At 37.6% G+C, this 24,822-nt stretch overlaps 1 protein-coding gene across 3 annotated transcripts in view; it reads left to right on the top strand.

Moving 5' to 3' along the window:
- The window catches only part of LOC131667620 (sorbitol dehydrogenase-like), a 918,386-nt gene that overhangs the window by 69,272 nt on the left and 824,292 nt on the right, over positions 1-24,822 (top strand). The window contains exon 1 of one of the 3 annotated variants that reach the window (XM_058941169.1): positions 11,426-11,559. The exons of the other annotated variants lie outside the window; for them this stretch is intronic. Within the exon in view, the coding sequence (XP_058797152.1) occupies positions 11,548-11,559 (12 nt within the window). The 5' untranslated portion in view covers positions 11,426-11,547. Of the gene's footprint in view, positions 1-11,425; positions 11,560-24,822 lie in introns of those variants that run through there. 3 annotated transcript variants of the gene reach the window in all.

Here is a 24,822-nt window from a genome sequence, read left to right as displayed (position 1 = left end):
CTTGGACCTCTTCGTCCTTCTCGACTTTCTTGACTGGTAACATCCTCTGCAAAGAATTCCGTAATAATAAATGAACATTATAGGAGATGCTATGAAAAAGCGAGGGCAGTAGAGCAAGCAGAAGCGAAGCAGTAAGCCAGCCAAGGGGCCAAGGGCCGACTTGGAGTGTATGAGCGTGGTGTAGCATTGTAGTGGCGTTATATAGTGTGAGGACGCAGTGAATTTGGGGAATTATTCGTCGAGCTTGCCCCTAGGACCCAAACGCCGAGGCGAAGTTGTGACCAGTAGCGGTACGGCTTTCTTGGAACCGCGTGGTCGGCCCCTTTTCCGAGGAGCCATAGCTATCGGTATCTGAGGGAGCTGGCCCGAACTTGGCTGTGCCTTCGGGTCAGCGTCCACAGACGCCGAGATATCCGCCACTATCGAGTCACCCTTTATAGGTAGAGATACGGCTCGAAGGCTTTCATCGAGAGGAAGCTCTGGATCTTCCCTATTTGAAGCATCGTCTGCGTCACGTGTCTCACCTAAGGAAAATTGCTCGGCATCGTAACAGGGTTTCATGTCGCAGACCGCGACTTTACCTATGTCGACTCCATTTTCAGTCTGTAACTGATAGGAATTCATGCTGAGACGAGACTTTACAATAAAAGGGCCAGCGTATTTCGGACACAATTTAGCTGCTATGGCCTTAGCGGCCGAGGAAAGTACTCTATTCTTCACCCATACCTTATGACCGATGTCGTAACTGACATCTCGGTGTTTCTGGTTATAGTACTTCTCTTGTCGCAACTGGGCGGCTTCACTCCTCTCCTGGGCCTCGGCTCGCAATCTGTCGAGTTTTTGCATGCGAGAGTGCCATTCCTCACGGGCCGTAGATTCTAACTGTCGTAAGGCGGCACGCTCTTCCTCGTGTCGAACATTATATGGAGGTTCAGGATTCCGTCCATAATTCAGAAAGGCTGGACTAGAACGAGTAGTTTCGTGGATGGCCGTATTGTAAGCGAACGCAAATTCACGAATGAGCTCGTCCCACTTATTGTGCTTTTCAGCAATAAATGCAGCGATCATAGTCTTGATCGTGCGGTTTACTCGCTCAGTCGGGTTCGACTTTGCAGAGTAAGGAGCGCAAGTGCCGTGAAAGACGCCATGGGCCTCTAGGAAAGAATCCACTGATGAATTCTTGAAAGGCGTGCCATTATCCGATAGAAATCTATCAGGAATTCCAAAACGTAGGAAGATCCGATGGTTGATCTCTCTCTTAATCGTTTTGGCATTGGCCTTACAGATCGGGATGCACTCGATCCACCTCGTGAAAATATCCATCAGGATGAGAAGGTGTTCATTGCCTCGAGGCGATCTCGGGAAAGAGCCCATCGTATCGCCACAGACAATTTCCCACGGACGGGAGACGACGTGTTTGCCCATAAGTCCAGCGGGGCTCGTTGCTCTACATTAATCTGCTGGCACAATTGGCAGTTGCGCACGAAATGCGCAGTATCTTTATACATACTAGGCCAGTAGTAACGAAGCACTACCCTCTGGTGGGTCTTGTATCAGCCTAAATAGCCGGCCATAGGCTCTTCGTGGCATTCAATGAGAACCTGCTCACGTTGTTCTTTAGGAACCACGAGTTTCCAAGCGTCGTCGACCCCTATCAAGTCATCAACTGTTGGGTCCGGTCGGTAAAGATACAGACGGCTACCGACTATCTTCCAATAAGGATGAGCTTTCGGATCTTGTTTTACCTGCGAAAGCTTGCGTCGATACCAGGGATCCAGGGTATCTTCGTCGACGGTGAGAGACGCTAGCGAAGCTTCCGTGTCTTCGTCTGTCTCATACATGCGAGAGAGCGCATCGGGCACGACATTATCCTTACCTTCGCGATGCACGATATCAAAGTCGTACGCCTGAAGACGCAAAGACCATCGACCTAACTTGCCATTGGAGCTCCAAAGATTCTGAAGCCATACCAAGCTATGATGATCGGTTACCACTGTAAAGTGATAACCTTCTATATAAGGCCGGAATTTCTCTATCGACCATATGACCGCTAGGCATTCGCGTTCGGTAACTGACAGTCGGCGTTCTGTAGATGTGAGAACACGACTAGCAAAGCAAAGCACGCGGTCCTCTTCGTCTATCTTCTGTAGTAGGACACTGCCAAGGACAGTATCGCTAGCATCACACTCAAGGATGAACGGAGCAGCGAAGTCGGGTCTAGCTAGGACAGGAGCAGTAGCAAAAAGTGCTTTTATTTGCTCAAAAGCTGTACAGTGTTCTTCGGTCCACGTGTACTTTGTGTCCTTCTTCGTGAGGGACGTTAGAGGTGCGGCTAGAGTAGCGAAGTCCTGCAAAAACTTACGGTACCACGAGGCCATGCCAAGAAAACGTCGCAATTGCCGTAGATTCCTTGGCGCCGGATACTCTAGGACGGGTCGCACTCTTTCACGGTCTGGCCTGTAGCCCTCACGATTAACCAGCACGCCGAGATAACGTATCTCGGACATACAGGTCTTCGACTTTTTCCTATTGATGGTAAGGCCCGCCTCGTTAATTCTATTTAGAATTAACGTAAGCCATTTTACGTGATCAGCGAATGTATCAGTCGCAATGATCAAATCATCTAAATAGGCAAAAGCGTGAGGCTCCATTTCGGGCGTGATTATTTTGTCAGCCAACGATTGAAATGTAGCAGGGCCGCCCGCCAAGCCGTAAGGCATACGAACGAATTCGTACAAGCCCATACCCGGAAATGTGAAAGCCGTGACTGGTATCGATCTCTCTGTGAGAGGTATTTGCCAAAAGGCTCCAGAACAATCTAGAGCACTTATATATTTGGCGTACTGAATTTTGCGTAAAATCACGTCCATATAAGGCAATGGATATGCTGAAACTTTCGACACCGCGTTGACTCTACGGTAATCGACGCAAAATCGATACGTACCATCAGGTTTCAATATCATAACTACAGGGCTTGACCATTCGCTCTGGGACTTCCGGACTATTCCCATTTGGACTATTCCCATTTGCTCGTGCATTTCGTCCTCTATTCTCTTAGATACCGAGTAATATCTTTGTTTAATTGGGCTCGGCTAGTTGAGATATATGTCATGTGCGATCCAACTCGTGCAACCTAACCGTTCGCACGAGGGATCAGGCAGCAAATCCTGCATGACTTTTTCGATCGTCTCTCTCTGCTCAGCCGTGGGATCTTCAATCCCCAGCGAGGCTAAGGTCATTGCCTCTTCAGCTTTCCCCGAAGAGAGAACTGCAGGCACAGCTTCTTCGCAGCCCTCAAACGTCAACCTGTTAGATCTAGGGTCTAGCATGGCCGAAAAGGCGCGCTTGAAGTCGGCACCTAAAGTGCACTCAGTGTCAACTTCGTTTAAAACGAGAGAGTCAATCGAATGCGTTACCCCACCCAAGGTGAAGGGCAACTCTACGCTATCTACAATGGGTACGTAGTGGCCATCAACTGCCTTTGCTCCTGGGCCCACATACGGTCGCACGCGCTTGTTTAAAGCAACTGCGATTGAAATGGCGTTAGGGCCGAGGACGGTACGAGAAGCTCCGGTGTCCCAAAGTCCTCGAAAAATATAATCGCTGACTTTAACAGTCAGCCACCACCTGGGGAACTTATCGATTAGGGCACTCGCAACGGTACCCCCCATCGCGGGTAGACTGCACACCGGAAGAGTCAGCTCGGGCTAGCATTGAGTCTCACCGTGTTGTGCGGCACCTGCGCTACTCCCATTACGCCGCTAACATCAAAGGTCCTGGTGATCAAGGGAGGAGTACGGACCTCATCTACTGACTCCCTCGCTCTTTTTTTGAATCCTCATCATTCGGCTGTTTAGTTGAGTATTCTGGGCAAGTGGCTCGGGTGTAACCGGGCCAACTGCAATTCCAGCAGAGAAGATTGCCATCAGGGCCAGACTCCTTATCCTTGTTTTTACTGGATTTAGGGGAAATTACTGTGGTTCGATTGACACCTGATCGTCCCCAGCTTCTTCTACCATCTCGGCCACGTCCGTTGCCGCGAGGCGAGTTCCCGCTCGAACGGTGAAAAGTTTCGTTTGGGGCTGCTTTTCCGTTAGAACTTTCGTTCTTCTCGGATGAAGCAGGGAGCTTGGAGATGTCAGCATTTCCTTTGGCTTTCTTCTCCAGGATCTTCGTAATCATATCCTCTAGCTCTGACTCCTTCACTGGCTGAGTTTTCTCACTTAGAGACGATAACGATGGCTTAGTCTTGGCCGTTTTGACCCGCGGGTTGTAGGCCGTTTCAGGGTATAGCTCTGATCTGCTGAGGGCGCTGGCCTCCATTGGCCATCTTCATCATCCTCGGCTTCTTGAGCTTTGGCCAGAAGTACTTGCAAATCTGTGAGATTGTCTCTAAAATGCTTTAATCTCTTTCTCAATTGAGGCAGCAGGTTGTCTATGATGAGGTTAACTTGTTCCTGCACGCTCCATGGAGGATCAACTCTTTTCATGATAGTAAGTAGTGAGACAATGTACTCAACTACAGGCTCATCAGTACCTTGTGTACGCAGCTGGGCTTCTACCTTCAGACTCCTCTTGTTCCTCTTCGATTTGCTGTAAGTCTTAAGGGCCGCTTCCTTAAAGTCGCCAAACGTTTTCCACGAGGGCTTTAAAGCACGATACCAGAAGAGAGCTGCCTTCTCGAAAAGGGGAGTCGTTGAATCTAGTAGCTCGTCATCGGCCACCCTATCTAACCGTCTGTTTTCCTCAACGCGTTCCAGAAATTCTTCGATGCTTAGTCCTTCGCCTCCTGAAAATTTTATCTTCCATTCTCTCACAGTTTTTCCTAAGGGTTTGCTGGGAGAGTACCTAGAGAACGTGGAATTAAACGTAGTCGCTTGCTGTGGGTTAGCAATGAAGCTTTGACTACTTATGGGAACGCTAGTCGTCGTTTGTTGCGATGGCCTTTCTGCTGACATACTGGGCAGGACCCCCCTCCCCCAGCTCGAGGACACGGGGGTGAATGAGCTTGCGAGGGATGCCACGGGGCCAAGCGAAGAAACAATGCTAAAGGACGTTCCCCTCCCCTTGACCGAGCTTGCAGGAAGAGGCATCGCAGGTAAAAACGACGTAGTAATCGGAAATGACGACGGCATTGGCCTTATAGAAAAGACCGTAGAGGGTTGAGTTGTCGAATGAAACAACGGAGCTTGCGGGTTGAGCGATGATTGTATCTGTGAATGTGTAGTGTTGTCAAATTGGCTTGATAAATCATAATAATTTAATTCGAATGTATCTCGGAATTGTATATTCTTACTTTGCGCAGTAGCTAGTCGTTCCTGCTCTGCGAGATGAGCCGTTGACACAACTATTTTTAGTTGTTCCTGCAAACTTTTATTAACTGCATTTAAATCGATCTTTTCCCTTTCAACTTTGGCTAATCTCTCTCGCAATTGTGTAACTTCTGCTATTATTTTATCCATTTCTCGTTTTTCTGCTGCTACATGTCTGAGAAATTCTTTCTGTGCGGCAGAATAATCCAATTCTGCTTGCCAAGCTCGTCTTAGTTCGGATGCTGCGCCATAAGGCATAAAATGCACTTTAGTGTCTGGCATCGTTACTTTGACCATGCGCGTTTCTTCTGAAGTAGCGTAGATTCCTGTGGAGTATCTACTCGCGTTCGCTGCATTTATTGACGTCGTAACGGTTGTTGTTGTTGCAGTTGACGTTATATGTTGTCCTATATTTGGCTGTGGTTCGATTGTTGTGCTGTTGAAATCAAGTCTGCGACGTCTTGTATTCACCATATCATATGTACCTTCATTATCATTATCTTTGTGTTCTTCTTGTATAGGCAGAGTTACAGAATTATCTATGGTTGTGCCATGTGGCGAGCTTGTTGTCAATTGTTCGTTGTCATCTAAGTTCACCTGTTCTGTTGCGTCGAGAGCTTCTTCTGCATCCCTTGCGGTTTGTAGATCTCTCTTAATTTCTGCTGGCAGAGTGTCTGACATGAAGAACATACGGCTAAGATTGTCTCGTCTTTCTTGTGCTTTTTCTTCATTTAAATCTTGCGTTGCTATGAAATCTTCCGTTGTATAATCGCCGTTTAACCTACGGAATAGTCGATTCGCACGCTCGTATAACGATCCGTCGGTTCGCAATTCTAATTGTGTCAATGCGCCGTCAACTTGTACAGTAGACAAGTTTTTGATCCAGGTTGTTAATTTTTTATCAATGTCCTCTTTGAATATTGATAGATCGCTAATTGACCAATTTGTTGCCATTGTATATCTATTTAGCAATGGGTTAAACGCAACGTTGACGTTTTACACAAGCAAAAAAAAGAACGAGAGCAAGACAATCTGACCGGAAAAAAAAAAAAAAAAAAAAAACAACAACAATTAAATTATTGTAATATACATCAAATTCTGCGTCAAACTGCAGCAATCATTACAATTGGTATAAAAAAAAATATTTCATATTCACGTCAAAATGCGGAATCTATAATGGATAATAAGAGAAAAGAATGTAAAACAGTAAAACAATAATATCGGGAAAAAAAATTGATGAGATATTTGAAATAAATATCGGGCTTGTGCTGGTATTAGCAACGTAACGCATAAGCCAGAGTGTTACGGATGTGAGAGAGAGAAGAGAAAATAAGAAAAAAAAAAATTTATTATTAACAATAATTATAATTAAAATTAGTTTAATTATTGTTTAAATATTATTATTTTAATTATGCGTTGCAATTGGACGCAGAGTTGAATTAGCCAACGCCTCGCCAACTAAACTACTCAAAAGAGAATATCGGAACAAATTATAGATTAATCAATATTTATTGAAATCATAAAAAAAATTGTATAAAATATTGATTATATAAGGCTTAGCCACGCAGTATTTACTGTGATTTCGAATCACGCATATAGCATTTGAAATGTACAGTTTTTGTGTATACGGCCAGCGTGGCAACCTTGAAAATAAATATGATTTTCCAACTTCGAACATTCGAATAAAATCTATAGTTCTCCTTTGCTTAGAATATCGGTGTATCGCTCGACGAGTTTATACTTGTTCGCTAGCGTCGCACATGTGGCTCGCCGTGCGGCTCGTGTTTGTCAACAACATGCCGTGAGAGATCGCGCACTCTTTGTCCTTGTAAGAACGCCTACGGAAAAATTTCTCTCGGTGCGATTTTCGCTACGTCGCCAGCACCAGAACGTTTGGGCGCCAAATTGTAACGGGGATTTAGTCCGCTACAGTAGTTAATAACCGAGAGGTACGTAATAGATGACGGAGCGAGCTCGTGCAACGGATTTGCACGACCGGCCCAGTAGCACAGACTGCCGATGGATTCGCCGGGTGGCAACGGCCCGCTGAGAGCGTCGTAGGTCGCGTAGCTGAAATCGCGAAGGTGTAGGAAACGAAAGGAATGATAGAAGGCGCAGAGTGAAAGAGGCGATAGGTGTAATAGAAATATATATTCTACGTGTATTTGTACAGGGCGGTGCAGAGAGAGAAGCAAAGCGGATAATGCGAGAGAGACGCAAAGAACGAGTGGTACTTACATCAGCTGCCGCTGTCGGTGAGATTAGCCACGAGGCTCGACAATCAAAGTTCGGTCTATCGAACGCCGATACACGCAGCAACTGGTAGCACTCAATTTAGCACTCGATCTATCACTCAAATTAGCCACGAGGCGACGCAAAATCACAAAACGAATCTAGTCGTCAATGGCACAGCCAAGCCATGAATTTCTAACGCAGTCGCACGCGTGTCACCAATTCGAGAGGCGTCAGCTAATTGCCTCTTTTCTCAAGCGGCAACTCTCTTTCGCGGCACCCCGGCTCGCCAGTCCTACCAACCTACGCGGTCTCTCTCTCTGCTAGCGTTCTCTCTCTTACCTTAGTTCAGCTACTGTCGTCCACTGCGGCTGCTAGTAGTATAATATAAAAGTAGATACATGAATATGTACATATTTTATTGTTATATAATTAATGTGGAGAGAGAGACATAACGAGTTGTTGACAAACTCGTTATATCCCCCACCCCCAGACGTTGGTAGCACGGTACCAACTCGAACCTTAGGTCTCTCTCGTAATTAAGGTACAAGTTATAGATGGATAAATAGTTTATTCAAATAAATAATAAAATAAAATAAAAATAAGGGACTTTTCCTCATCGCTCTCTCTCTCTCTCTCTCTCTCTCTCTCTCTCTGCGATGACGGGGCCGTGCCAATAAACAAAAGGGGCGTCAATGCCTAATAATACAAGGAGGCACGGCTAAGCCCAATCGAAAGTCCGGATCCGCAAAAAAAAGGCAAACTCTTTAGCGCGCGTTCAAACACGTGTCGCCCGTGTTACGTCCGCCAGTCAATTACCGCGGGAGGCGTCCCCACTCTTTCATCGCGCTTTTCGGCAGCGCGACCACACGCATACACGCGGACGCGACTCTCCCTGCTTATAGGCTCGTTAATATACATGCCGCGCTCTCTCTCTTACCTTATACTTTGACGTTGTCGGCTGCTGCAGGCTGCTGTATAATATAATGTGAATCCAAATATAGTATAAGTATATGAATTATGTATATGCATGCGTGGGGAGAGAGACATAACGAATGAATTAAATTCGTTATAGTACATATTTTATTATTATATAATTAATGTGGAGAGAGAGACATAACGAGTTGTTGACAAACTCGTTATAATATAGGTTGAAATTTGGTTTTTGAATCTGTAAAATAAAAGTTATAATGTTGCAATCTTTATTCAAAAAGTAGAATAAAAGTTTAATAATAAATTAACCTGTTGAAAAAAAAATAGTATAAGATTATATTAGTAGTATAGGCTATAAGGGTTCTAAGCCACTTTTACCATATGATCATTCATTCCTTCCTTACCAGCAGTCGGTAACGTGATTAATCCTGCATTACCGGTCACTGAAATGTTTTATCGGCCGACTTTGTATCGACGGTTTGCATTGTAGCCGACCGTGCATGTGCATGTGTGTGTGTATGCTCGGCCGGTCGATAGTTATCGACATGGATGATGTCCCTCCACAGGTCCCATGGCCCCCTCCCGATGATCGATCGATGATGTGTCAGATTGATGGAAAAAAAGATATATGATTAAATGGGAAAAATTATCGACGGTGGCATACAGGTATGACGCGCTCAGTCAGTATATCTCATGGAATGAGGTGGGGTTTATTATTATTATTAAAAATATTGAATACGTTTAAAATTTTTAAAACACCTTTATTTGATAAAAAAAGCATACATGTTTATTATATTATAATATAATACTTATACAAGTTTTATAATGTTACCACTTATTGGATTATACTTAACTATACGATCGTGTAAAATTAAATAATATGCAGCTGTTTCCGCAGATATGTCATTTTTTGTTTCAAACTCTAGACGTACATCTACAGCAGCTTGTTTCAATGATTCATTTTGCTTAGAATAATCTATTACTATTAGAGGTGCATGCGTAATAAATTGTTTTCTATTTAAAAGTGGATTGTACATACAGTCTCTGTTGTAATAGTTCACTTGAAAATTAGCATACATGTCATATAACATAGAATATTGATTATTACTTATATCAAGATTTAAATTTCCATACGGATATTGCTAAGAATTGAGAAAAAGTTTAACATTTTCATTCAAATCTGCTGGGATTTTTAGTTTGATCAGACTTGCGTTTTGTTTGAAAACCTAATATAATATATCTTGGTTTTTCTAATTGATTGGATGTTTTTACTGTCCAAAAATGTTTTGACGTTTGTGGTAATACTGGATACTCATAAAGTTCCCGCGATCGAAAACTCGTAGAAATAGGAATATCTTTTTGAATGAAATTGAATAACTGTATTTTACACTTATCTGACGTAATTACATAAGACATCAACCATTCGATTCGTATGAGTTCTATTTTAAAAGGTTCATACTGCTCAGTATCATCAATTCTCACCAAGTTTTGTATGACGGCGTTTAAATTATCTCTTGATCGGGTAAGAATTAGTTGCTTACATGCTTTACATTCACAACAATTTTGTGATAGTCTTCAGCGAATCCTAAAATCATGGAAAGTGGTATCGACACATCAAAGTAACCATTGTTGTCAATTATTGTCTTAGTTTCTTCAATATCAAGCCATCCGGCATTTTCGAGGAATGCACTTTGATTTTGATTCAATGAAATCAAACTTTTCATAGTACTCGTCAATCCAACATTTTTACATCTGTCTATCTCAATGGCATTAATTTCATAGTGGATATCTTCGAATAGATGGCATATAGCATTATTTACGAACTTTGTTCCAGTAACAGCATTACCATCACGTCTTCTAATTTTTCCTACAATGTGTAGAGAACTTTTCGATGGTAAGAGACATAAATCTTGATGTTGTATCAATATACGAATTTCATCGCTATTGTTAAATGTTTGTGAATTGTAAGGTTGATGTGCATGAACTTCATAATAAGCTATAGATTCATCAAAGATGATAGATGCTTGCACACTAAGTATTTCTTCCATCTTTGATATGACAACAGCATACAAATATACAGGTAATTTTTTAAACTGTTGACGTTTCTTTTTCTTCTTTTTGTTGCGACGTCTCGAACAATCTTCAGCCCGAGACTTTTTAGGAACTGAATGTTTCGACGTGTTAGACCTCTGACTATCCATCGATGACTGACTTTTTGAGCGCATAATGATGTTGTTATATAGCCACTCCCTACTTTAGCATTATAAACTATTCCCATTATACTGTCTTTATATGTAAACGAATCGTGATTACTTCTCCACGAAAGTTTATTAAATTACTGTCTTGGTTAATTAGTCGTAGCTGTAAATGATCAATAACTCTGACAGTTAGAGGTAAATATATAATCTGTTTAGGAACTTCAATGATCTTATATCCTGGTGGTACAGCTGGAAAGAATTCATGAATGATATGACCTCTATTTTGATTAATATGAGCTCCAGATGTTATATTACATTCAATGCGTAGAGCGTTTACTTTGAGAATGGTTACAGGCACGTCGGAGACATTATTTATATTGGTTGGCAACAATCGTTTAGTGAAACCTAATAAACGTCCTATAGAGTTAGTTGGTCGAAAATCAACAAGTTCATTGCAAATTATTTCACTGCGTAAAGTATTGTTATTAGGTTTTATTTCAATTTTTATATCTGTTGACTTTAATTTTTCTTTCAAATATCGACCTATGTTACCAATTTCATATTTACCTGTAGATAGTTCAATTTCAATTTCACCAACTTTGAATTTATTGTGTCCGACGTAAATATTTGGTATCAAATTAAATGTAAGTAATTCTACAAACCAAGAGTATAAGTTTTATCCTTATCTAGTTCTATAGGTGGAAAATAGTATGTTTCTAATACAGATGATGTACCAGACAAACTGAGGGTCAATGATTCAACCATGTCGAGTGATTATACACACCTGAATTATTTATCCGCAATTCTTACTATTTATACAAATGATAATTGTCATGATGTTCTAACAAATTACATAAAAATTTTAAACATAAATGGCCACAGGTGTAAGTATTATAATTTTGATATTTGTTATAATTGTACTTGATTTGATCAACTTTGAAATATTTCAAGAAGTCTAGAGGTGGTCGTAAATCACAAAAACTATCAAACTAGAAGACATTTTTACCATTTTTTCTGCATGCCACCCAATGTGTACCTGGTCCAGAATTATCATCAAGGTTTACAACTGCACACTCGTTGACGCGTGGTCGCGTGGGTAGGGAGTTTCTCATAAAAACACTACGAATGTTTGGAATTCGTAATTCATGAGCATACTTTTTTATATCGTAATCTGTTAAAGGACGACGTGGCAGTTTTAAATCAAAGTTTTTTTTAATGTCTTTGTAATTTTTTTTTCTTAATAACTTTATTTTTAGGCTTCTTGACTTTACTATTTGTACTGAGGGCTAAACCAAAACCTTTTTGATATGGTCTCAAATATAAACCTTTACCAAGAGCTAAAGCTTCAACACGTTTGTTATGCCTCGACTGTTCTTCAAATTGTTTTTTAGCAGCGTTCGCTCGGTTTACAGCCTGTGCTATTCCTCCTGCATCACCTGCCAAAGATCCAAGTGCGCTAAGTCCCGCGAAAACAGGAACGAGTGCTGGTAGGAAACCTCCAACTTTAGGGATTAGAAGTATTCTTGGTAAATTAATATTTTTCTTTCCACCAACATTTTTTATGGTTTTTCGTGCTGCGTTTAAAGCACTCTTGATTACAATTTTCGAATGATTATTAGGAGTTACACATTTTTTTGTCATGCTGATAAGTTTTTTCATTGTTAAAGTCTTTCTTTTTTTAGAATTTTTTTTCGACGAAGTCTTCCTTTTCTTAGAACGCTTCTTGCTAAGGTCCATTCCGAACATTGATTTTACTTTCATGATGTTTGTAACGGCATATGCTGCAGCTCTTTCACTTAAGTTAGCGTCAGAACTATGTACACGTTGCCAAGCTTTTTCAGCCAATACTTTGTCTGCAATGTTTCATGCTTGAATATCCTTATTTTTAGAGTAAGCAATGTCGTGATCTTTACATGCAGCGTTCAGAGGATTAATGCCAGGGTCTCCTCGATTTAATCGCTTATATAGTTTTGTAGCAGGTCCGCAATATTGATAACCTGGTATGTGAGCCTCAAAGGGTAGATTATTTATCAAGTTATTTACTAAACCTCTACCAGTCTTCCTTTTCTTTTTTCTCTCGTAGACGATCATGGTCGAGTGTTTAGTAGTGAATGCGTAACTTATAAATACACTCTTTTATAGCATCGATTGTCAGTTGTGATTCAAAGTTTAAAGTGAAATGGATGTAGAGGAACAGTCTCTCAAGCTTCCTGTGATAAATTTTGACGCGTTGACAGACAAAAGTGAAAAGGAAAGTAAAAGACATGGGGATCTATTTCCCGACAGCATACGTGCAGTATGCTGTGATGCATCTAATTGTGGTAAGACGAATGCGCTCTTAGCTCATTTAACCCATCCTAATGGTGTAAAGTTTGAAAATATTTACATATATTCTAAGTCGCTTAATCAACCAAAATACAAATTTCTTGAGCAACTTCTTGAACCCATCAAAGGTGTTGACTACTTACCTTTTAGCGAGCATGATCTCGTTGTATCACCAGACGAAGCACGTCCAAATTCTATTATGATTTTTGATGACATTGCTTGTGAGAAGCAAGATAATGTGAAAGCTTTTTATTGTATGGGAAGACATAGAAATGTTGATTGCTTTTATTTATGTCCATCATATGCTCAAGTACCCAATCACTTAGTGAGAGATAACGTGAATTTTTTAATAATTTTCCGTCAAGGTGATATGAATTTAAAACATATGTATAATGATCATGTGAATACTGATATGCCATACCAATGTTTTAAAGAAATTTGTTTTTCGTGTTGGAAAGAAGATTACAGCTTTCTTCTAATTGACAAGGATCGAAAAATAGATGCTGGTAGATTCAGAAAAGGTTTTGATAAGTTCATTATAAATGCGAATCACTCAACATAAAACCGACGGTAGGCAACAAGATTGCAAATAGACAACATGACTGAGTTAGGTTAACGGATTGGTATTCTTTATCAAGTGGAAAAAGCTCGGAAAGCCATAAAACATAAAAATAATTTGTTGAATTCTGACAAATTAGCAACTGAAAAATTTGTCAAAGAGACTTTCAAGCCTGTGATTAAATCACTTGAAAAGTTGGTTGATGAAACAACACTTAGTCAGCAGAGAAAAACCAAACGTAAAAAATTATTGCAACCTAAAAAAGAAGAAAAAGATAGCTATGACATACGAGAATTATCTAAAAAAGAGGAAAAACCATTTGAAAAATTATATGATAGTGGATTGGAAGAAGCATTGAATGCTAATGAACAATTGAAAAATAATGATGTTGATGTATTTCATACTCCTGAAAATGATTCACTTAATAAGTATTTATCAATGTTGCGGAAAAATCAAGTAGCAACATTAGATACTATCTGTGGATTACGTCAAAATAAAGATGGTACTCTTAAGATTGTTGATAGGTCAGTGAATTTTGAAAATAATAAAATTATTATAGGGAAAGATACTTATGAAAAAAGCTCTGGATTGATTGAACTATTATTCAAAAAAAAGCCTGATAGCTCCATTGTAACTCAAGACGATTTAGGTACCTACGGCCGTATTATAAATAAAACGAATGCATATAAAAAGCATTACAAACCTGACGAGGAAATACGCTATCAATCAAGTGAAAAATTTCGAGATATTATATCTCAGTTGATCAGAGTTACACCTTATAATTCACCAAGTGGCAGAGGGTTTTCTTTGAAGTCACCTTATAAAATTGCACGGCCTAATAATCTTACTGATTATATATATTGGAATGATCCCAATGAGCTTGTAGAACGTCTTAGATTATTAATTGCAGAGACATAGGCAGGCAATCAAAATCATGTGAATGAAATTTAGTCTATAATCGAAGAATTAAGAGAAGCTGAAATTATATATTAATAGTATTAGTTAGCTTTTAAGTTCATTATCATCAAGAGCATTGATCTCTTTGGATGTCAATTAAAATCACTTTCCACTGTTACCGCTCAGGGTCCACCTGGCTTGGGATTCAAATTGACCGATGATGGTCAGTTTGACATAGAAAATAAGAGACTCTGCATAGTTGCTGATGTTGCAGACATTCAAGACGCTGTCAATCTTAATGTTTTGTGAAAAGTTATCAGTGACGAGTTGGAAAAATTTTTCCTCGTTATTAATGCTCAGAAGCGAGAAGTGGAAGAAATAAGTTCAAATAATCAGTTGATATACGAGGTGTGTTCAAAAAATAACGAGAATTTTCGTTTTATGAAAAAAATATTTATTTATTCATCTACATTAATGTTGTCGCCTTCAAAGTAGTCCCCTTCGGATACAATACACTTATGCCAACGCTTTTCCCAATCCTCGAAACACTTTTGAAACTCGATCTTTGTAATAGCTTTTAGCTCTTTCAGCGATTCGCTTTTAATGTCATCTATGCTTGTAAAACGACGGCCTTTTAATGTTCTCTTTATTTTTGGAAATAGAAAAAAGTCACATGGAGCCATATCTGGCGAATATGGAGGCTGAGGCATCGTTACAGTTTCGTTTTTGGCCAAAAATTCACGAACAAGCAATGAAGTGTGAGCAGGCGCATTATCGTGGTGCAAAAGCCATGAATTGTTTTGCTACAAATCCGGGCGTTTTTTTCGGATTGCTTCACGCAAACGACGTTGAACTTGTAAGTAGTACTGCTTATTGATTGTTTGACCTTGTGGCAAGAATTCATAATGCACTATGCCATTAAAACGAAGAACACAGTGAGCATAACCTTCACATTCAACCGCACTTGTCGAGCCTTTTTCGGTCTTGGCGATCCAGAATGCCTCCACTGGGACGATTGAGCCTTAGTTTCGACATCATATCCGTAAACCCATGTTTCGTCACCTGTTATAACACGTTTTAGTAGTTCTGCATCGTTATTGACTTTATTTAGAGACTCCTGAGCAACTTCCATTCGCCGCTGTTTTTGTTCGAAATTCAACAATTTTGGAACGAATTTTGCTGCCACACGTTTCATACCCAAAACATTCGAAAAAATTTGATGGCATGAGCCAACTGATATGCCAACATCATCGACGACTTCTCTGATTGTGATTCGGCGATCGTTCATAACCATTTCTTTCACTTTTTTCACGTTTTCATCGGTTGTTGATGTGCTTGGGCGTCCGGGTCGTTCGTCATCTTCAACGTTTTCGTGGCCATCTTGGAAACGCTTATACCACTCATAAATCCTTGCTTTACTCATAGCAGACTCACTATATGCCTTTGTTAACATTTGACAAACTTTACTACACTTTATTTCATTTTTTACGCAAAATTTAATACAAATTCTTTGATCCATTTTTTTTCACAAACGAAAATCGCCGAGCTCGAAAAACACGTCTAACGTTAGCGGCTGCCACTTAAAAAGTAAGCAATGAATATTGCTGAAAATTTTATCGTACTTCAGGGGCATGTGTACCAACATAATAAAAAAAAATTTTATACAAGCGGACTCTCCAAACCCGCGAAATTAAAAAATTCTCGTTACTTTTTGAACACACCTCGTACACTGATATCGAACAAAAATTGTTAACTATTAATAAGAATATTTCATCACTGAATTTAAAATTAAATGCTATTGAAGAAAAACTTTTGCGTTTGAAAAAAATGAACAACAAGTATAAAACAGCTGTAGATGAGCTTCATAAGCCAGCTCGTCGTAATTATTTAAGAAGATCATTTGACATTCATGATATTGACGAGACATGGTAAATCGATCTTGTTGAAATGATACCATATCAATGAGAAAATAAAAATTACAAGTATATCTTGTGCGCTATTGACTGCTTTTCCAAGTACGCTTGCTATGAGGCAGTCAAACAAAAAACTGGTAAAGATGTTGCAAAGGCTATGAAAACCATACTTGAAAAAGGACGTGCCAAAAAAGATATCTCTTGACAGAGGTCGTGAATTTTATAGTAAAGATTTTGAAAGTTTAATGACCAAATATAAAATTCATATGTATTCTACATATAGTAAATTGAAAGCATCAATTTGTGTACAATTTAATAGAACTTTGAAAAATAAGATGTAGAAAAGGTTCTCGCTGAATGGTAATCGTAAATGGTTGGATATACTACCTGATCTAGTTTCACAATACAATAACTCCAAACATCGAACAATTGGAATGAAACCTATCGAAGTAACTGCTGCTAGAGTTTTAGAAATATTGAAACGACTGTCTGCGAAAAAAAACTCTACCTCTAACGAAACGTGCAAAATTCAAAGTTGGTGACAAAGTACGAGTAAGCAAAAGTAAACAGATTTTTGAGAAAGGCTATACACCGAATTGGTCAACAGAAATTTTTACAGTTTATAAAGTTATGAAAACTGTTCCATTTACTTATCGTTTGAAAGATTATCAAGACAAACCTATCGCTGGTGGCTTTTACGAAGAAGAATTACTCAAGACAAAATATCCAGATATTTATTTGATAGAAAAAGTTGTAAAAAAACATGGTGATTATTATTATGTAAAATGGTTAGGATTTGACGAATCACATAATAGTTATGTTTATAAAGATGATATGTAAACGGTATTAAATAAATAAAATGATAAAATATATTCTGCTTTTTTATTTTTTCATTTCTATACATTTTTTTACGAGTACAGGTGTAATAATTTCACTCAAACGATTGATTCTCATTTTAAACCGTTCTCTATCACGAGCCATCTGCATCCATTCTCCATGACGAGCAGTTCGATGTGTGTATGCCCATGTAATCATCTCATGTATTTGAATTTTTTCTTGAAAACGTACAGACTTGGATGGTTTATTTTTCTGGCTCAATTTGAAATTAAACAACACTGATTAAGACTAATTACGCATCTGTTCCATGATTATATATTAAAAAAATATTCATATGTTTTTTAACTTACCTAATTTTGTAATGTCCATGTGCTAGAGTGTCATTACTGTTAGGTAATAGATATCTCTTGTCATCATAAGGATTCAATGCAATTTTTCTTTGTTGAATAGTTTCAACATTGTGCAATTTAGATGTGATCGCACATTGCTGTCTTTTATGAATATGTAAATTTCGTAAACAGTCCAAATAATGATCAAATTCAATAGTTTTCTCGACAACGGAAGCCTTCACACCTTTAATTTTGTTCATAGCATCAATACCATTTACACGAGTACAGTACATTTTACTGCTGAAACCCATAAATTCTGTTAGTATATTTCCATCACACTCGTCCTTCATTAAACCAACTACCTTCTTATTTACCCTTGGCATATCGAATACGTTGTCAGCAGGATTGTCAGAAGTGTCAAAATAATTTATGTTAGCTTTCATATCAGCATAAATGTCTTGACACTTTATTGAGTATATGAAACTATCAGTATCCGTATAGAGAAGCTTACAGTTTTTTCCACACATTCTTTTCATGTAATCATAATGAGAGCTGTACGTTAATGTTTTGGATATGTCTAATACTGTAAGACCGACATAAATACGTTTATTCAAATATACCTGAGTTTTACGTAACTGAACAGCGACCAAGTTTTCTTTAAAAATAGCTCTACTATGAAAGTTAGGTTTTGAAACGAAAGTTTCCACATCATATCGTCCATCCCACTATGTTAAAAGTTTTACATCAACATGTTTGCGAATGTTTTCCATAGTTTTAACATATATACTATTATTCATGAGTCTGAAATGATTTTTTTGAAACTCATTTTTAGCTTTCGCTCTCATCGAACTATTCAGGTCGATGTATGGTTTTAGCCATGCAGATTACTCGAATATCAATACTCTATGAATTTTTACAAGCGTGAGTCCATGTTCAATAGCTTGTTTAAGAGCTCGATAATGTATCACATAATTTCTCTTATTCATTAGAGTAACACATAATTTTTCATACTTAGAACCATGAAGCTTGATGTGCTCTGAGAAAAATGGAAAATCCTTATGCTCATCGTGAATCGATTGCGGATAATCTAAATCGACTTCTAAACTATAACCCGTTGGAGCATCATCTGCAACTTGTAGAAAGTCAATTTTATCAAAATTTTCTTCCCACTCAATTTTATCTCGTGGCAAATATTATGTCATCGCATATCCATACAAGTTATTAGCGTCTAAATAAACAAGGTACTCCTCTTCTACGCTACTCTCAAATTTTTTTTTCATGTATCTGTTGTTAGCTGCACCGTATCGACCTGAGCATTGACTCAAACCACCACGAATACCTAATTCAATAAATAAATGCATATCTATATCCGTCGAAAGTCTTAATGATATCTTTGTAAACTTGAGCATTGCATCCCATGAATAACCTGGAGTTCTGTAACAGTGGGCTGGATCTAGACCTTACGCTGTTAGACATTGCTCGCGAAATTGTTCAAAAACTTCTGCGAGTAATAAAATATCGATTTTCATGTATAAATCGCAATATTCACCTAAATTTTTTATGATGAATGTTTTCCAAACTTGGAGGGCATGCTCGTAATCAGCATCCGATACTTCTGAATCAGTAAGACAACTGTAAAAGTATTTTTTTTCAGGCAAGCTGATTTCTTCAAGTTTTTCCCAGCAATTGATGTATTCACATGGAAGCACTCCTTTCCGTGTAAATAAAAAACAAATTTATTTTTTTTTCTTCAGTATCTTGAAATTCTGAATTCACAATTTCATAACTATCCAAATAAGAAGCCAATTTGTCAAGTGACGAAGCCATAAACTTTAATGAATCAATGAATCGTAATTTGATTCCAGTGTCTGCAACAGTCTTTGTGAATGCAATATACTTTTCTTTCGTCAAAGGTAAAATTTCAATATTTTCAGAAAAGTGATTGGATATATCACGAATAATAAAATGAGCATCATAACCACTAAGATTGTGAAAAACTACAGGTACTATACGAGAATCTTGATAGTTCAGATTGCAACTTTGTTGGGCTGCACCTCGATATATTTTTGTCAAGTGACAATGGTCATAAAATTTCATTGATTCGTAAATTGATTTTTCACAAATATGACATACGTTTGTTGCCTCGAATTGAGTGATTTCCTCTGGCGTAAGATCATTCATAGGTTTTGGATCATCATAAATATTTTTTATGTAATAAGAAATATTTTTTAACTCTTCTGCGAACCATTTCGCTGGCTTAGGCCCGCGATAAGAATTATATCTTGATAAACTGTCATCATAACTACATTTCAAGTAGTAGCCTATGCTAAACATTTCGTGGCGTTGAATAGTAATCGTATTTTTATGAACATCTTGCTCATCAACTTTTGGTTTTTTTAATAAGCATTCACAGTCTCCATAGATAATGAATGGTGATTTTAATTTGAATCCATAGTTCTTGAATTCAATCACATCTTGAACCTTTTCTTGGCATCTGTACACTACAATTATTTATTTGTTTACAGTTCCTTTCATGGACAACGAGTTTCTCTGAGGTGTTAAAATAATGCAAACATTGATCACAAATAAATTTTTTAGTTTTGCAGCGCGATAAACTGCTTCCTACTAATCTTGCAAGGTCTTTTATATAAATATAATGATAATTATTTGATATTTCATCATTTATCAATAAAAGATTGACATGATTTAATTTTTTATCATCTGTATGATAAAGAGGAATTATTTTTTTACCCTCTAAACCAAACACATTAATTGATATGCTGTTTTGTTTTTCAAATTTTGAAATTTGATTCAAAGAGACTGGATATGATATACCATTCAAATGGAGTTTATTCTCGTATGATATGTAATGAATTACTCTTTGAGAATGATTTGTATATTGAATTTTATATAAAGCTGCTAAGATTGCCCATATAAAGCATTTCTTATCATTATTTTCTACATTGATACAAGCATGCTTGTTTTTTAAAAATGTTGGTAAAGGTATATAAGAACTTCCACTTCGCATTGGATTTAATTTATTAATATTAATTTGAAGATCAATAATAGAAAGAATAATAGAATAATCCAAAGACCAACCTGACTCGTTACTTTCAAATTCCTCCACCTCTTTTAATAATGGACTTTTAATATTATCATCAAACCATTTCTTGAGAGGGTTTGAAGGATATACTCGTACTTCAATATTTCGAGTAGTAAAATGCTTTATGTCAAAAGATTTTTTCAATTTATCTTGATTACTTGAATATTTCCAAAATTTGCATGATAGTACAGCATTAATTTTACAAGCATTATTCACTCTTAAAATACTTTTGACATGTCTTGCAAATAAATCGCAAGCATCTTTTAAGAATGATTTAATATCAATGTGTTGAATATTTGCTATAATACTAGTTTTCAAACGGTTTTCGAATGCGCTTTCCAAGTCCACCCATTGTATACGATTTTTTATACTATCATCCAAACCTCTTCCATGAACTCTACAATTTTCTAGTCTTAAATAAATACATTCAAGTTTACCAATGGTACTGAGCAATGATTGTTTTTGTGGCACACTAAGCGATGATGACGGTCTCAAAACTTTTTTCAAAGTTCGCAAAGATAAGACACATTGTTTTTTCCATCGTTCTATAATTATTTCATCACGAAGGTTTTTAGAAATAATAAGAATTACAGCTCCTTCAATCAGATGGAAGTGTTCCAAACAGTTTTGTAAAATTTCCATTTTTGTATTTTAGCATAGACGTTGACTGTTGCCGGTATCGATCACGAATGAATTGAAATCGACTTCTACTATTTTATATATGTATTATTAATCATCTCCACCACATGTACTACAGGTATCTGAAGTTCCTATCTCAGACTCTTCATTTTGGCATTGAAGTGCCATGTCAGACTATAGGTAATTATTTTAAAGTATTCTTAGTAATTTTTTTCTTACAAATTCACTTTTTCCAGATCTGAACAAGTTAGGCTGCAATGCTTTGACAACTGGCCATGCTCATATGTGCAGCCTAGGGATTTAGCAGCTGCCGGATTTTACATTGTGAATGAAATTGACAAAGTTCGATGCTTCGAGTGTAAGATAGAGATTTGTCGTTGGAAAGAGGGTAACGATCCTAAGATGGAACACTAACGATGGGGTGGTCGCTGTCGATTCATTCGCAACGTACCTTGTGATAATATTCCGATCGGAGTTGATCCGAGTACCGTACCTCTACCAAATCCACCAAGTTTTGATGTATGTGGTATATACAAACTTGAGTACCGACCGATTGCAATAAATACAGATTCAATCACATCATCACCATCGAAAATATCGATAAAGTTAGCGATGAACGAATTTGCAAAATATGCTTCACTAAGGAACTTAAAAAAATTTTTTTACCTTGTGGACATATCGCAACATGCTCCACATGTTCAATCAGATTAAGTTCTTGTTCTATTTGCCGCAAGAAAATAAAGCAAATTTATGATGCATATTTTGTTTAATTTAAAGATGAATTAATACTTTCCAATAAAAAATTATTAACACAAGATTTTAATATATTCTTTTTATTATAAAAGTATAAAATTATAAAAGTATAAATGTATAAATGTATAAAAGTATAAAAGTATAAAAGTATAAAATTTACAATCGTACTGTAACGGGGTTGATACCCGTCGTATTATTTATGCGCGCGATCACGTCGAAGAGCGCGCGGGATTATCTACACGTTTAAATTCATAAACCGGAGAGCAGGAGGGAACGGGCGTCAGTCAACCAACTTTCTACTAGTGCGAAATAATAACATCGAAATTATAGACAATGTCACATGCAAGATCGTTTATTTCCTCTTATTTCTGCATTGTATCGCGCGCGCGACAATAACATGCAGTATCGGATCGGTCGCCGCACTTTGTTCGCCGAGTTAATACATGCACGCTTCTTATGGAGTACGAAAGATTAGTGATTAGCAGTCATAGCAATCCCGAAATTAAGCTGGCCAGCTTACCTTATCAACAATTGCACCGTGAACGAGAGAAAAAGTTCGCACTCTAGTTTCGGGAAAGTCTGTCTTTGTCACGAGGTATCTCGCGTTTTCGCACGCTAGCACACACTCGCCCTGATCTGGCTCAGGCACAGCTCCTGTCGATCCTTATCAGTTGACTCATCTTAGCACTCCAAGAAAACTCGGGAAAAACTCAAATTGTCACTAGCAGCAGCTGAGTGTGCGGGTTCTAATCTTAAACTGGTTCATTTTCATACGCGCGCGTTCCGTCCCGTCGCGTGCCGAATTCCCTCGTCACATCTTTCCCCAACTAATAGGTGCTGCCCCCGCAGGCAGCCGCATGGTTGGGCTGTCAGCGCTAATAAGACGTTTACCGTCACAGTACATAAAAAATATTTACATTTTAAAATTTTAAAACTCATTCAGTCGCTTATGTATCGAGGAACACGAACTCGATCGTTTTCGAGAATATTGAAATGGTTTTGGTCGAGATGTGTTAGTGTCTGGAGGAGTACGTTTGTCATTGGAGTCTTGTCTTTGTGGGGAATTTTCAGAAGAGGAGATGCTGGAAGAACTAGAGGAACTTGAACTTGAACTAGAGAAACTTGAACTCGAGGAACTCGAGGAACTTGACGAGCTTATTACAATTTTTTTTGTTGGAGAAGTTTTTGGGGGGGATTTTTTTTTCTTCGGAGGAGGTGAATTATCAGAACTCGTGGTACTGCTAATTGACTTTGAACGAAAAGTTGGTTTTCGTTATTTAATTTTTGGTCGCGATTTACGAGTATTCGTCGCGTCCGTATTTTTGTCTGTCTGTTTTATATTTTTTTTTAATGATTGTGTTGTGGAATGGTGAAGAAGTTTCTGTTCTTTGTCTGTTTTTGTCGCTTCAATCTTATTTATATTTTTGTTTGATACAACGCGCGTCTTCACGTCACTTATTATTTTTGGTAATGTTTTTTTTGTAATTTTTTGGTCATTAGTCTTCTGTTTTTGTCCGTCCGCTTTCGGTATCGTCACGTGTTTTTTACAGAGTTTTTAGACGTTACAGACTTATATGAGTTATTATCCTTTAATTTGTCATCCTTCTTTTTAGGTACGTGTGGCAAGGACTCAATTTTATTATTAGGACTGTAAATGTCCAAATGGTCTACCACGTCCGGGTGCTGTTTCTAAAAAATAGTATTTTTTCATTATATATTCATTTAAATTATGTTAATAAAAGAGAATATACGAGGATAAAAAATAAGTACCTCTACACTTTGATCTGCAACTTTATTAGATTTTTTTCCAGATTTTTTTCCATTTTGCCGTTTTCATTCCACGTACTGTTTCTTCTGATTATACTATAAAAAATAAATAAGTAAAAATGATTAACTTTAAAAATTAAAAAAAAAATTAACGTTAGAAATTAAAAAAATATTTTACCTCTGAAGAGGGAACATATTCCTCGTATGCCTGCGTATTATCTTGATTTTTCGTTGAACTGTGACTGTTTGATGGATTCTGAAAAATTTATGATAATAAATGGGTGTGCAAAAAATTTTTTTATAAAATATGATTTTGAAAATAAAAACTTACGATTGGTACTGGATAATATTCAGTTACAGCCACATTACTTTTTTTTTCGTTATACATTTGCTCAAAATCCTCCTGCAATCAGAATAATAAGTCGTTATGCAAATAATTTTTTTATAAAAATGAAATAGTGTTTCAACATACCTTTTCATAATCGGTGATGAAATTACCAATATCCAAAAGTGTCAAAAATAGAAAAAATTAATTCAACTTAAAAAAAATTCAATTTTTATTCTGACGTTAAAATTTTTTTAAAAAATTTACAATTGAAACGGGCAAATATTGAGTTGCCGACTCTTCATTTTTTTCGTCAACACGTGATTTCTGTAAATTCTGCAATCAGAATAATAAATCATTAGAAAAAAAATTAATTTGAAAATTTCCATTTCCATTGCGATGATAAAATTTTTTTATACAACATCAGGAACGATGACTTCTATAGTGACGTTTTCTTTCGAAGTCACAGATTTTGGATCTTCTATATCGGTTTGCGTTCCAATTTCTCTAGTTTCGCGTTTATACAAATTAAGTGGCTAAAATAATAAAACAATAACTACACTGTTAAAACTACTTTTGAAAAACACATATATCAATGTATAAAAATTAACAAACTTACAACATGCATATGTAACGGTGATATCTCTAAGTGCTGAAGTCGTGGATCCATTAAATGTTCATGTGCACGATCACAATTTTC

The sequence above is a fragment of the Phymastichus coffea genome, unplaced genomic scaffold (genome assembly GCF_024137745.1).
Source record: "Phymastichus coffea isolate CEN01 unplaced genomic scaffold, Cenicafe_Pcof_1.1 PCOF00005, whole genome shotgun sequence".
NCBI classification, from domain to species: Eukaryota; Metazoa; Arthropoda; class Insecta; order Hymenoptera; family Eulophidae; genus Phymastichus; species Phymastichus coffea.
Note: the sequence above shows the minus strand (reverse complement) of the source record. Positions and strands in the feature narration are given on the sequence as shown.